At 42.2% G+C, this 15,979-nt stretch overlaps 1 protein-coding gene across 2 annotated transcripts in view; it reads left to right on the top strand.

Moving 5' to 3' along the window:
• Window positions 1–9,356, top strand: part of psap (prosaposin) — a 74,847-nt gene extending 65,491 nt beyond the window's left edge. For both annotated transcript variants that reach the window (XM_059946205.1, XM_059946206.1), the window contains 3 exons: window positions 5,640–5,720; window positions 6,353–6,460; window positions 8,848–9,356. In XM_059946205.1, the coding sequence (XP_059802188.1) occupies window positions 5,640–5,720; window positions 6,353–6,460; window positions 8,848–8,883 (225 nt within the window). In that variant the 3' untranslated portion in view covers window positions 8,884–9,356. The remainder of the gene's footprint in view (window positions 1–5,639; window positions 5,721–6,352; window positions 6,461–8,847) is intronic.
• Window positions 9,357–15,979: the final 6,623 nt, after the last annotated feature.

Below are 15,979 nucleotides of genomic sequence, written 5' to 3' on the forward strand. Positions count from 1 at the left end.
TAGTGTTAGGGGATCAAACAGGCAATTCTATGAACGCAGGAAAGAAACTCGAATGGTAGTTTGCCTCCCAGGTGCCAGGGTCCGGGATGTTTCAGATCGCATCCACGATATCCTGCAGTGGGAGAGAGAACAGCCAGAGGTCATTATACATTTTGGTACCAACAAGGGAAAAGGTCCTAAAAACAGACTACAGGGAGTTAGGAAGGAATTTGAGAAGCAGGACCTCAAAGGTAGTAAACTCGGGATCACTGCTTGAGCCACGCGACAGTGAGTATAGGAATAGAGTGAGGTGGAGGATAAATGCGTGGCTGAGGGATTGCAGCAGGAGGCAAAGATTCAGATTTCTGGATCATTGGGACCTCTTTTGGGGCAGGTGTGACCTGTACAAAAAGGACGGGTTGCACTTGAATCCCAGGGGGACCAATATCCTGGCGGGGAGGTTTGCTAAGGCTACTGGGGAGAGTTTAAACTAGAATTGTTGGGGGTTGGGAACTGAACTGAAAAGACTGGGGAAAGAGGAGGTTAGCTCACAAATAGAGAAAGCTTGTAGACAGTGTGTGAGGGAGGATAGGCAGGTGATAGAGAAGGGACGCGCTCAGACTGACGGTTTGAGATGTGTCTATATTCAGGAGTATCGTGAACAAAGCAGATGATCTTAGAGAGTGGATCAGTACTTGGTGCTATCATGTGGTGGCCATTAAAGAGACTTGGATGGCTCAGGGACAAGAATGGTTTCTTCAAGTGTCTGGTTTTAGATGTTTCAGAAAGGACAGGGAAGGAGGCAAAAGAGGAGGGGGCGAGGCATTGTTGATCAAAGATAGTGTCACGTCTGCAGAAAAGGTGGACGTCATGGAGGGATTGTCTGCGGAGTCTCTGTGAGTGGAGGTTAGGAACATGAAGTGGTCAATAACTTTACTGGGTGTTTTTTATAGGCTGCCCAATAGTAACAGGGATATCAAGGAACAGATAGGGAAACAGATCCTAGAAAGGTGTAATAATAAGAGTTGTCATGATGGGAGATTTTAATTTCCCAAAAATTGATTGGCATCTCCCAAGAGTAAGGGGTTTAGATGGGGTAGAGTTTGTTAGCTGTGTTCAGGAAGGTTTTTTGACACAATATGTAGATAAGCCTACAAGAGGAGAGCCTACTTGATTTGGTAATAGGAAATGAACCTGGTCCGGTGTCAGATCTTACAGCAGGAGAGCTTTTAGGAGATAGTGATCATAATACTATCTCCTTTACAATAGCATTGGAGAGAGATAGGAACAGACAAGTTAGAAAAGTGTTTAATTGGAGTAAGGGGAATTATGAGGCTATCAGGCAAGAACTTGGAAGTTTAAATTAGAAACAGATGTTCTCCTGGGAAAAGGTACAGAAGAAATGTGGCAAATGTTCAGAGGATATTTGTGTGGCGTTCTGTATAGTGTTACGTATTCAGGCAACAATAAATATATGAGATCGGCAAGGGTTTCTTATAACAAACAACACGTTTATTAAACACCGAAAACAAACCCCCCAAAAGTAAACAAACACTACCGTAACCGGAAACAGCTGCTGAGCGGCTGTTCAAACAGTTCGTAAAGTGATATTCCAAAACAGTTCTTAAAGTGGTATTGCCAAAACTTCTATATGTTCACAGTCCATTTAAAAGGAGAGACTTTACAGGACGATTTAGATTCTCTTTCACGTCGCTTGCTTCGATCCCCGACGTCGAACTTCCCACGAAGAATTTACGAAACAGAACGGCTTAAAGGCACTGACCTTTCCTTCTCCACTATCCTCAATCCTTTCTGGTAAACCCAGGGATTAACACGAAGATAGTCAACGAAATCCTTCCAAATAAGGATCAAACAAAGGTCGCCCCCGTTTCACCGTAGAAAGCGATTCTCCTCGATCTTTAACTTCCAACCTTGAATCTTCACTCTCCTTTAATTGCGAAATAACAGAATCATAAAGAACCTGCTGGCAATGACCTTTTAAACTTTAGACATTAAATAAAAACTTCATCCTTCAACTAAACTGCGTCATCACTTCAAACACGCAGTGGCATGAAGTCAACTTGGCAAATCCAGCCACGAACTGCCCCTCCTCACAGGGTGGGGTCTACCTTTTATAACCTGTAAAAAAAAACCCATCACATGATCTCTACTGGCGGGAAAATGACATCATTCCACCATCATAAGACCATCACCTCAAGTCCAGTACAGCTTCAACCCCAGTCACATGACAAGGGCACCACTGTCATGTGTCACGAGTACGTAACAATAGGTATGTTCCAATGAGACAGGGATGTTATGGTAGGGTGCAGGAACCGTGGTGTACAAAGGCTGCAGTAAATCTAGCCAAGAAGAAAAGAAAAGCTTATAAGGCTAGCAAGAAGGAGCTTAAGAAGGAAATTAGGAGAGCCAGAAGGGGCTATAAGAAGGCCTTGGCAGGCAAGAATAAGGAAAACCCCAAGAAATTCTACGAGTATGTGAAGAGCAAGAGGATAAGACGTGAAAGAATAGGACCTATCAAGTGTGACAGTGGGAAAGTGTGTATGGAACCGGAGGAAAAAGCAGAGATACTTAATGAATACTTTACTTCAGTATTCACTATGGAAAAGGATCTTGGTGATTGTAGTGATGACTTGCAGCAAACTGAAAAGCTTGAGCCTGTAGATATTAAGAAAGAGCATGTGCTGGAGCTTTGGAAAGCATTAAGTTGGTTAAGTTGACGGGACCGAATGAGATGTACCCCAGGCTACTGTGGGAGGCAAGGGAGGAGATTGCTGAGCCTCTGGTGATGATCTTTGCATCATCAATGGGGCCGGGAGAGGTTCTGGAGGTTTGGAGGGTTGTGGATGTTGTTCGCTTATACAAGAAAGAGAGTAAGGATAGCCCAGGAAATTATGGACCAGTGAGCCTTACTTCAGCGGTGGTAAGTTGATGGAGAAGATCCTGAGAGGCAGGATTTATGAACATTTGGAGAGGTATAATATGATTAGGAATAGTCAGCATGGCTTTGTCAAGGGCAGGTCGTGCCTTATGTGCTTGATTGAATTTTTTGAGGATGTGACTAAATACATTGATGAAGGAAGAGCAGTAGATGTAGTGTATATAGATTTCAGCAAGGCATTTGATAAGGTACCCCATGCAAGGCTTATTAAAAAAGTAAGGAGGCATGGGATCCAAGGGTTCATTGCTTTGTGGATCCAGAACTGGCGTGCCCACAGAATGCAAAGAGTGGTTGTAGATGGGTCATATTCTGCATGGAGGTCGGTGACCAGTGGTGTGCCTCAGGGATCTGTTCTGGGATCACTCTTTGTGATTTTTATAAATGACCTGGATGAGGAAGTGCTAGAATGAGTTAGTAAGTTTGCTGATGACACAAAGGTTGGAGGTGTTATGGATACTGTGGAGGGCTGTCAGAGGTTACAGTGGGACATTGGTAGGATGCAAAACTGGGCTGAGAAGTGGCAGATGGAGTTCAACCCAGACAAGTGTGAGGTGGTTCATTTTGGTAGGTCAGATTTGATGGCAGAATACAGTATTAGTGGTAAGACTCTTGGCAGTGTGGAGGATCAGAGGGATCTTGGGGTCCAAATCCTTAGGACACTCAAAGCAGCTGCGCAGGTTGAGTCTGTAGTTAAGAAGGCATATGGCGCATTGGCCTTCATCAACTGTGAGATTGAATTTAGCAGCCAAGAGGTATATAAGACCCTGGTCAGACCCCACTTGGAGTACTGTGCTCAGTTCTGGTCGAAGGATATGGAAACCATAGATAGGGTGCAGAGGAGATTTACAAGGATGTTGCCTGGATTGGTGAGCATGCCTTATAAGAATAGGTTGAGTGAACTTGACCTTTTCTCCTTGGAGCAACGGAGGATGAGAGGTGACCTGATAGAGGTGTATAAGATAATGAGAGGCATTGATCTTGTGGATAGTCAGAGGCTTTTTCCCAGGGCTGAAATGGCTGCCGCAAGAGGACACAGGTTTCAGGTGCTTGGGAGTAGGTACAGAGGAGATGTCAGGAGTAAGTTTTGCAGAGTGGTGAGTGTGTAGAATTGGCTGCTGGCAACGGTGGTGAAGGCGGATACAATAAGATCTTTTAAGAGTCTCCTGGATAGGTACATGGAGCTTAGAAAAATAGAGGGCTGTAGGTAACCCTCATAATTTCTAAGGTAGGGAGATGTTTGGCACAACTTCGTGGGCTGAAGGGCCTGTATTGTGCTGTTGGTTTTCTATGTCTCTATGACTTCTTTCATAAGTCTTTTAAATCATTCTCCCTACTTACAGGAGAGACTGTAGCATCCATGCCCCTCTTAATTTTTAAAATTTTTGTCAGGTCACCTGCCAGCCTCTGACACTCCAGAGAAAAGAATCCAAATTTAGTCAACCTCTTTTATTCAGAATTGTTTAATGGTCATTTCTAGTACAGAAATATAAAGAAGAATGAAATAATTGTTACTCGAGATCCGATACACACAAAAAAAGCACAATAAGATGAAGAGCGTGATAATAATAAAAAACACATTGCGCATTTGTGCATTTGCATTGATTAATTTGTATGTCCATAGATGACGTGAGGTACAGGAGTGTCTGGACGTAAGAAAATAATAAAATAGTGGTGGGTGTGGTGTGGAGTAGTGGGTTAGTAGGTGGAGGTGTTAACCAGCCTTCCTGCTTGGGAAAAATGACTAATATGCAATCCAGGCAACATCCTAACGAATCTCTTCTGCACCTTCACCAAAGGTTCCACATCTTTCCAATAATGTGGCAACCAGCACTCCAAATGTGGCCTTACCAAAGTTTCTTTACAGTTGTATCATGGTTTCCTGACTTTTATAATCAATGTCCTGATCAATGATGCCTTGTTCACCACTTTCAGGAAGCTATGGACTTGCATCCAAACATCCTTCTGTACATCAATGCTTTCAAGGGCCCTCCCATTAACTGTATATTTTTCACTTTCCTTTGGACCTTCCAGAATTTATCACCTTGTACTTGTATAGGATAAACTCCATATCTTCTCTGTGCATATCTCTAACTGATCTATATCCTTTTGTATCCTTTGTCAACCTTCCTCATTGTCCACAACAGCTGCCAATCACTTGTGTCTTCTGCAAATACTCAAGAGACCCCAGCGCTGATTCTTGTGGAACACCACTGATTTTTTAACATCCTGCCTAACTCCCTAAATTCTCTTTGCAGGGCTTCATCTCCCTGCATGCTTGTGTCATTAGTATCAATGTGACTGCTTACCTATTCCTTTCAAAATTCCCTGTGCCTGCTTAGAGTTATCTTTAATTCTGGCAGTATTCCTTCCTGGATCTTGGCTGAGGCCTCAGAAGCCCCTGACTAAAGAGTCCCTATCATTATTGCTCTCCTAACCTTTGACCTCTGTACAAGAGAGGCAGTGTTTGGTGCTACTGACATGTTGTTGCTGCTGCTGTTTTTCCCTGAGAGGTCAACCCCCTCACCCCACTCTGTGCACTACCTGCTTGCCTGTCCTGGCAGTCAACCATGTATAGCTGCACCTCCCTGAATTTGTACATGACACTCAATGCCTCCTATATGTTGGCAAAGAATTTGGAACTGTAAGTACATTCTGAAGTGTGTAATTAATTACTAATTATATAACTACTTTTCTGTTGTAGTGTGATAATCTAGTAGCTGAGTATGAACCACTTTTAATTCAAGTTCTGCTGCAGAGTTTGGATCCAGATTTTGTCTGCAAAGTGAGTATGATTTGCTTTCTGCCGATGATCACAATTATTTCTCATGCACATTTGTGTGTTAACTGAACCTTGTCGGGTGTTTCAACCACAGTAACCTATAGATACTCTATGAAATGCTACATGTTTAGCTCATCTCGGCTGCCTCACCTGGCGTTCACAGGAATGTGCCTGATTCCGCAATACTTTGTCAGCCTGCATCCTCAGCTACCTTCTGATCCAGCCAGTCAGACAAACATTGATAACTCCATTCCAATCTTGAGACCTGGCCAGGACTTTTATCAACATTTGACTGGGAACAAAATTCATTTCCACAGAATTATAGAGCACTAAGTGGGCTCTTTCATCCATGCCGACTATAATGCCTCTCTTATTTCCCAACATTTAGCATGTATCCCTGTATACCTTTTCTATTGAAGGTCCAAGTTCCTTTTGAGTTTACTGTAAGGAGCACAATCAGGGTGGGGCTCTCTAACAGGAGATAAACTGAACTACATCAGTAGCTCTAAATTCAGCAAACAGTTCAATTAGAGAACGAAGCAGAGTTTTACAATGCCTTTAACAGCACTGCAGCTTTTAGTAATTTCTGTGATGAAATGATTTGCCTAATAATTTCATTCCCCTTTCACAAACAGAGTATCGGAGCTTGCACAGATGCAAAACAACATCTCTTAGGAGCAAATGAATGTGTCTGGGGCCCATCCTATTGGTGTAAGAATATGGAAACTGCAAACCAGTGCAATGTAAGTACCCACACACAATCAGTATAGCAAACACATCTGTGCATTTGGGTGTGCTTTGGACATACTCAAGTTAAATTATGCTGGTTTCTCAGTGGTTTAAAGGGTTTTAAATCTGTGTTGTGAGCAGGATGATTTTCCTGTAAACTCCTGTACAAATTTGGGGCTTTCCAGTCGTCACTGCCACTGAGAGGTATGCCCTAAACAGGACTGAGTTTCCTCTGATATCTTCCCATGGTGTTGAAGACTAGTTAGAGACTGAAACTTATGACCACAGATCATAACAACATAGGGAATAGGTCATTTGTCCCTTCCAGTTTGCTCTGTCATTCAATAATTACACTTAATTATTCAAATCAAGTAGTTTTTAGAAGCTTTCTTATCATATTAGGGTCATAAAGAAATGATTCAAACAAGAGGACATGATTTGAGAGTTAAGGGGCAAAAGTTTAAGGGTAGCACGAGAGGGAATTTCTTTACTCAGAGAGTGGTAGCTGTGTGGAATGAGCTTCCGGTAGAAGTGGTAGAGGCAGGTTTGGTATTGTCATTTAAAGTGAAATTGGATAGGTATATGGACAGGAAAGGAATGGAGGGTTATGGGCTTAGTGCGGGCCACTGGGACTAGGTGAGTGTAAGCGTCGGCACGGACTAGAAGGGCCGAGATGGCCTGTTTCCATGCTGTAATTGGTTATATAAGTAATAGGAGCAGAATTAGACCATTCGGCCCATTGAGTCTGCCCTGCCATTTCAGCATGGCTGAGTTATTATCCCTCTCAACCCATTTCTCCTGCCTTCTCCCCATAACCATTGACGCTCTGATTGATCAAGAACCTATCAATCTCCACCTTAAATATACCCAATAACTTGGCCTAAACAGCCATCCATGGCAGTTAATTCTACAAATTTACTATCCTTTGACTAAAGAAATTCCTCCTTATTCTCTCTTCTAAATGGACATCCCTCTATTCTGAAGCTGTGCCCTTTGGTGCTAGACTCACCCATAAGAGTAAGCATCCTGTTCACTTCCGTTCTATCTAGACCTTTTAATATCTAAACTTCTCTAATGCACTTTCCCACTTTCTACCCTTCTGCTTCATTCTCACTGTACTGTACATATTGCCACATGGCTGTGTGTACTCTCCAGGTCACAGCACTTCTGACTTATGGAAGTACAATTTTACACAAATTCTCCATTAACATTTAAAAGAATTCTTTGACAGTATTTTTTTTAATAATAATGCTGGTTATAACACATGTTCCATTAGTTTGATTATGGCTTGCATTAAAGGGAAAAACTTGCAGCAAGTGTACACAGGGCAATATGAAGTGTGCAGCTCTGGAAAACAGGCTTTTTGATTTAAGGAAGAATTAATTCATGGGCAATTCTCAGGAATAGCACCCTCAACTAACTTTTGCATTTGGTTCCCTCAATTATTAATATGTTGTGAATCCAACAAACCCCACTTTGGTTAGAGGGGATAAGAGGAGGATCTTCTTCACTCAGAGAATGGTAAGTAATTGGAATACACAGCTGGAGAATGAGGTGGAAGCTGGGTTCCTGGCTGCCCTTAACAAGTGTCCAAATGCACACTTGATTTGCCATGCTGTAGAAAGCTATGGGCCAACTCCTAGAAGATGGGATTAATACAGTAGGGTTCTATTAGCCGGTGATAAAATGAGGTTAAGGGCCCTGTTTCAATACTGTACTTGACTTAGAAAGTCATAGAGTTATATAACAAAGAAATAGGCCCTTCAGCCCAACTCATCTATGCTGACCAAGTTGCCTACCTAAACTAATTCCACTTGCCGACGTCTTCTAAATATTGTGATTGTACCCACCTCCACCACGTCTTTGTTAGCTCATTCGATATACACATCACCCTCTTTGTGGAAGAAGTCACCAATGAGCTCCCCTTTTATTTCCTTCCCTGCTCATTATAAATTTGTGCCCTCTAGTTTTAGACTCAGTACCCCTTATGATTTTATAAACTTCTATAAGGTCGCCCCTCAACTGTTAGGAAAACAATCCCGACTTAATAGAGTCATCTTTAAAATGATGGACAGATAGTCCTACCTCCCTGAACAATCAAAAGCGAACTATTGGCACCCTGCATGTGCACTGACACCTGTCCTTGCTCCTCCTTTGGTCTTCGCCCTCTTTTCCTCATTGTTAAAGCCATGGCAAATAGTTTCTTCAACATGTTGCTACCCTCAGGCATTGACCAATGAACTACTCAAGTCTCTAAAAATCCTTTGAAAGAGAATACTGAAGGGTTACTGAAACTGACCTGCCCAGAAATTTGGTGGCTTCACAACCATGTAAGTTGTCATGTGAACCATCTTTAATCATTGAACATTTCTGATGGTTATTTTTCCCATCTTTCTGACAGGCGGTTGAACACTGCAAGCGTCATATCTGGAACTGAAAGCGATGACTCGCTGGATACACGCAGTGATGAGTTTAAGCAAATATTTTTTGGTTTAGTTTGCAATATACGCTTTAGCATTATGTAGAAATATGCTTGTTGTAACTATCTCAAAGTTTCCTTAATCCATGTTTTTCTCCGGTGACTGGTTATATCTGTGAGGTCTATCTAACTTTGAACATTAGTTATGTATTGCACTGCAGGAAATGGAATGAAAAAGTTAATTCCTCACCTGGGCTGAGTGTACAGGAGAAGCTACAGCAAAGGTTGTCCCTCAGCTGTAAGAATTTAATGTATAAATTTTTGGTGTTTAATTCAACTAATACTAAAAATGAAGTGACTGCTGGATTCTGCTTCAGTTAATATGCAAGTACTGTAGTCTGAAGGACTTGATGTTTGCTAATCATTAGTTTGTAAAATATTCGATAAATATGTACAAATTGGTTTGTCAATAAAACCTGTTTTAATTTTCATCTTTGTGCTCACTTTCTTTGAGCTCCAGTTTACTCTGAATATTCAATGAAAGTACATATTTTACTAAATCTTTAACTTCATGCACAGTATATTCATTTAGTAGGTTTATGTAATCAATGTGCATCAAAATCAAGCCCTTTATGTCCTTGCAGGTAATAATTAAACATTTGATTTCAAAATGTAGATCAAGAATGTGGATAACATTGTAGGACTCCAGCCTGCCTCTGATTGTTGCTTACCTTAATTTCTTTTCCTGCTTATCTGTCTACTCTCTCTGCTTAAAATACTTGAGCATTGTGTCCAGGTACTTCTTATTATGTGAGGACTAGGGCCTATTGTATTTGAGGCTTTCTTTTCCTGTGTTATATCTTGGGTTCCATTTTCTGTTTTGTCCTATGGCTATTGTGCTCTGCCTAGTCCATGGTCACTGCTCTCTCTTGCCTGTCTCAAATTTCCTTTCTAGTTCCCATTTTGTGCTGCTACTGTCTCACTATTTTGAAATATCATTGCTGCCCACTTGGTGGTCAATGATACCCTGATTTTGTTGTTTTCAGATCTCTTCTTTATATACCCAGCAATTTAGTAACAGATAGTAAGGGCTGGAGTAGTCATTTAGGCCCTTCAGCCTGCTGTCCCATTCAGTGTAATCCCTATATTCTGCACATGTTATTGGTCCAGGCGTATGTTGAGCACCTCCAATCCCTCTTCCAAAAGTGGAACTTCTGATAGACAAACATTTTAATTTCATTTCCCATTACCATTCCAACATACTGGTCCATGGTCTCCTCTTGTGTCAAGATTAGGCCACCCACAAGATGAAGGAGAAGCACCTTGTGTTCCGTTTGGGCATGAATATCGATTTCTGCTTCTGGTAAAAACAATTTTCCCTACACCTCACCTCCTCTTCTAGTCCCCACTCTGGCCTTTTTACCTCTTCTCACCTGCCTATCACCTCCTCTTCCTTTGTTCCTATGGTCCACTCTCCTCTCTTATCACATTCCTTCCTCTCCAGCCCTTTATCTCTCCTACACACTTGGCATATCACCTTCCAGCTATCCTCCTCCTATTATCCTCCTCCTATTCTGGCATCATCTCCCTTCCTTTCCAGTATTGAAGAAGGGTCTCAGACAAAAATACCCACTGCTATTCATTTCCGTAGATGCTACCTAACCTGCTAAGTTCCTCTGGCATTTTGTGTGTGTTGCTCATGTGGTTTGATGTATTTTGAGGTTTAGTACTCTGTCTTCCACTTGTTCATCATGTTGGCTGCCCTAGTCTCTGTGGCGGAGAATTGCACAGATTCACCACCCTCTATGTGAAGAAGTTTCTCCTCTCAATCTGAAATGCCTTAGCTCATGTCCTGATACAGAAAAGCCCAGTTCCAGATACTGTTGGAGGGCAGACCTTCGCCCCCATGTCCAATCTGCCAAAATGAGTTCTCCTTTCATTCTCACAAACTCTAAGGAATACAGGCCTAGTTGCTCCAGTCACATTGTACATCAGTCTGGTGAAGCTTTATTGCTCTCCTTCAATGACAAGTTTATCATAGGTAAGGCAACCTCTCTGCAAGCAACACTTAAGATGTGGCCTCACCAAAGTCATGGACTCAGAACCTCTTGCACTGAAGGTTAAATACCATTTGCTTTCTTAATTTCTTCCTGCACCTGCATATTTGCTTTCAGTGGCTGGAATACAGGGACTCCCGTATTCCCTAGTGTATCACCATCTCCCAATCTATCACCATTGATGTACAGTCGGCCCTCCTTATCCGCGGGGGATTGGTTCCAGGACCCCTCGTGGATACCAAAATTCACGGATGCTCAAGTCCCTTATTCAACCTGTCTCAATGCGGTGAGCCATAGGATCCAGTGGAACCCCAGACCTTATTTAACCTGTCTCAGTGCGGTATACATTTGGACCCGGCGGCAGAGATCTGAATCCGCAGTGTTTATGTTCATGAAAATAATCACGATAACGATTGAAAATAAAGTGGAAATAATAAAGCGATCGTAAAGAGGTGAAACACCATCAGTCATTGGAAAAGCATTCGGCTGCAGTCGGTCAAAGATCAGAACAATTTTAAAGGATAAAGTAAGAAAGGCTCTGCCCCGATGAAAGCTACAATTATTACCAAGCAACACAGTGGTTTAATTATTGGGTTTTGGATTTTTGAGCCCAGCACGGTGGAGAATGCACTCGGGAGCGATCTGTCACTAGATCGAACTTGGGAACTTCCGTTCCCGAGCCCGGCACTGAAACATACATTCTTAAGTGTTTTATATTCTTGGAAAGGTAAAATATATACTGTATATGAAGACAAGCGTTTGACTAACTAACGCTAAATAATAGCGGATGTACCTGTTCCGACTTACATAGTAAGAGAACTTACGATTTTATTTGATCCCAATCCATGATAACCCACGCACAGCCTCCCGTATACTTTAAATCATCTCTAGATTACTTATAATACCTAATACAATGTAAATGCTATGTAAAATAATTGTTATACTGCATTGTTTAGGGAATAATGACAGGGAAAAAAGTCCATACATGCTCAAACAACAAGAGCTGGAAGAGCACTTCCGGGTTTTTGCCATTTGCGGTTGGTTGAATTCGTGGATAAGGAGGGCCGACTGTACTGCATTACTCCACAGGGTTCTGGTTTTCTTCCCCAAATAGGTAAATTCAGATTCAGACATCCTGTATCAAATCTGCCATTGTTTCCTAATTCACTCAACTTAATCTAAATAGTCAGAAATCTTTGCATCTTGAAACCATCTGTTTACAGGTCATTAGCAAACTTTTTTGGATTTAGTTCCCCATCCAAATCATTCACTTTGATGGAGGATAGCTGAACCCAGGGACTCATCCTTACGGTACCCCACTTGTCTCTCCCTGCCATCCTGAGAAAGACCTGTGTATTCCTACCTTTTTCCAATTAACCTAATTTCATATCATATAGTATAATTCCATAATCTCTTGAACTCAGTTTTGTACACCTGTGTCTTAGAAACATAGAAAACCTACAGCACAATACAGGCCTTCCGGCCCACAAAGCTGTGCCGAACATGTCCTTACCTTAGAAATTACCTAGGGTTACCCTCTATTTTTCGAAGCTCCATGTACCTATCCAGGAGTCTCTTAAAAGACCCTATCGTATCCGCCTCCACCACCGTTGCCCAGCAGCCCATTCCACGCACTCACCACTCTGCGTAAAAAAAAAAAGAACAACTTACCCCTGACATCTCCTCTGTACCCACTAACAAGCACCTTAAAACTGTGCCCCCTTGTGCTAGCCATTTCAGCCCTGGAAAAAAGTATCTGAATATCCACATGATCAATGCCTCTCATCATCTTACACACCTCTATCAGGTCACCTCTCATCCTCCGTTGCTCCAAGGAGAAAAGGCCAAGTTCACTCAACCTATTCTCATAAGGCATGCTCCCCAATCCAGGCAACATTCTTGTAGATCTTCTCTGCACCTTTTCTATGGTTTCTACATCTTGTGCAGGAATTAAAAAGTCAAATACACACATCAAATAGTTCTCATCTATCCAGTTAATTCCACCTCTTAAAAACAACAAGTTAGTCAAATAAACTTCCATTTTCTGAAATCAAAATCATCTTTGTCTAATCCCATTTATGTTATCTTAAATGTCCTGTTACCTTTGCCGTAACAGACCCCTGTATTTTCCCTGCTTCTGACAGAGACTAACCACATTGTAGTTATCTTTTTTCTCCTTTTAAAAGGAAAAAAACAAAGTTACCTTTGCCACTCTTCCACTAGCAGGAACCTTTCTTTATAATGTTGGGTGATGACAATGATATATCCACTTTTTCCATGGCTCCACAATGCAGGTTGATTGCACAATTAGAGGTATGATACGGACAACTGGTCAAAGGTATATCTGACTATTCCAACTCTTGTTTGAAAGACAAGGTGCATGCAAAAACTTGTTCAATGTTCTAGCAGTCAAGACACAAGGTATCTCAGACTTCTTGTTCTGAGTCCCTTACTCATGGCTCCTCCTTTATGAACGTTGGTCTGAGGATCTCAGACTATCCTGGGGATTGATCAGCAGTTGGATCCTTTCTCCAGGACCCATCTTCTTCCTATTCAGTAATGAGAGGATATCATGTTGGATCAGACACAGCCTGGATCACCATTTTTCTGTCTTTGTCCCATAAGCCCTAGAATGTTGGATGTTACACTTGTACCTCCAATTTCCACTAGAGGTAACTGTGCAGCATCCTAGCTGTAGGTTCTAGGCCAAGTAAGTACACAAATGCACAAAATTTATTTCTTCTCCCTACTGTTCTGACAAGAATCTCACACAGGTTTGATGAAAAGTCTCAGCTCACAGGTCTTTTACAGTCATTTAGGTCCATAGTTATTTCTTGTTACTATGTCTTAGACTGGATCTCACCTCCCCTGCTATAATTGGACAGCCAATGGCTTACTCGCTTTTATCTCATGCCAGGTGCATTCACGTTAGTACCTCTAGAGAAGTTGTTATAAAGTTGTCTTACTGATATTTTCTTAGCATTCTTAGGGAACCTAATGTACCAAAAAGCACCTTTATGCCACAGCCTTTGACTGTTAATTCAGGCAAAAGACAATGCCTTTTCTTTCGTCTGAGATTATTTGAACCCTTTGCCTCCTACACTGGGGATTTTTCAGCTTTCCCATTAATTTCTCCGAAAGTATGTATTTATTGATTCTTCCTTTAATTTATCTTTTTCAAGTGGCTACGTTTGCACAAAAACGTATACTCATTTCCCAACACCTGTTCTGTAGTTGATAAATTAGTGATTCTTGTCATCGCCCAGAGGCTTCTGAAGTCAAGAGTAATATACCATGGTTTATTGGTTCATACCGAGGTCCAGCAGAGATCTGTTTTGCATGCCATCCATACACATAATTGCATCATATCAGTGTGCCAAGGTAGTAAAGGGGAAAAGAAAAGCAGTTTCCTCCCCACTGATCTCCCTCCTGGCACCTATCTCTACAAGCATGACAATTGCTGCACCAGGCTCTAGACCTCCTCCTTCACCATTCAGCGCCCCAAGCAGTCCTTTCAGGTGAGGCTTGCAATTCTTTCAGGGTCATCTATTGTATCCTGTGCTCCCGGTGTGGTACCCTCCACATCAGTGAGACCCAATACAGATTCAGAGACCACATCGTTGAGCACCTTCACTCTGTCCACCTCAAAATGCATGATCTGGTGGCTACCCATTTCAGTTCAACTTTCCATTCCCATTCTGACATGTCTGTCCATGGCTTCCTCTACTACCACAATGAGGCCAAACTCAGGTTGGAGGAGTAACACAACATATTCCATCTGGGTAGCCTCCAAACAGAAATCGATGCATTAACGTTGGTTTCAATAACTTATGGTAATTTCTTCTCCCCTCCCTCTTACTCTCTTTTTCCATTCCCCATTTATGTTAGCCTCTCAACCCTTTTCCTCACATGATAGTCACCTCCCTTTTTGTTCCCCTCCAACTTCCATGGTCCACTATCCCTATCAGATTGCTTCTTCAGCTCTTCACCTCTTCCATCTACTCCCTCCCTGCTTCTTACTTAATTCCCCTTCCTCAACCCATCCACTTTCCCGCTCCTCTGGTCTCCCTCATCATCTTATTCTGCTCCCTATCCTTTCCAGTCTCGTTAAAGGGTCTTGGCCCAAAACATAGATTATTTATTCCCCACCATAAATGCTGCCTTACTTGCCGAGTTCCTGGGGCGTTTTGCTTGTGTTGCAGAATAAATTGTTACAGTTACAAGGAAAGTGCAGTGCAGGCAGACAATAAGGTGTAGGAGACCTAATCAGGTTAAGAATCCCACCGTATCATACTCGGGGTCTGCTCGGTACTGTAATAACAGCGGGGTAGAGGATGTCCTTGAGCCTGGTGCTTTCAAACTTTTATATCCTCTACCCAACAGGAGGTGGGAGAAGAGACAATAATCAGGGTGGGCAAGGTTAGGGTGGCCGTTTTATTGATGTAGCGAGAAGTGTGGACGAAGTCCATGGAGGGGTGTGCTGGTTTCCGTGATGTGCTGAGCTGTGTCCACAACTACAATTTATTGCATCCATGGGCAGAGTAGTGGCCACACCAGTCTGTGATACATCCAGACTGAATGCATTAATTAAAAGAAAATTGATGAGGGTCAAAGGCAACATGCCAAATTCCTATATTCTGACTTGTTATTTGAGATTTGGCCCACTATGGTGATATCACCTACAAACTTGAGATGGAGTTAGAACAGGCATTTGTGAAAGAACAGGGAGCTGAGTATGCAGCCTTGTGGGATTACAGTGTTAAGGATAATCATGGTGGAGATATTGCTGTCTATCCCTACTGATTGTGGTCTGTTGGTCAGGAAGTCAAGGATCTAGGGAGGAGATGAGTCTGAAGTCTAGGAGTTTGGAGATGAGTTTACTTGGAATTATTGTATTGAAGGTGGAGCTGAAAGCAATAAATAGTCTAACATGGGTGTCTTCACTGTCCAAATGCTCCAGAGATGGAGATGAGTGTTCAGCCCAGAGATGGCATCTGCTGCAGACTACTGGGTAGACCAATTGCAGTAGGTTGAAGTTGTCGGAGACTGGAGTTGAT

This window comes from Hypanus sabinus, chromosome 21 (assembly GCF_030144855.1).
Source record: "Hypanus sabinus isolate sHypSab1 chromosome 21, sHypSab1.hap1, whole genome shotgun sequence".
NCBI lineage: Eukaryota > Metazoa > Chordata > Chondrichthyes > Myliobatiformes > Dasyatidae > Hypanus > Hypanus sabinus.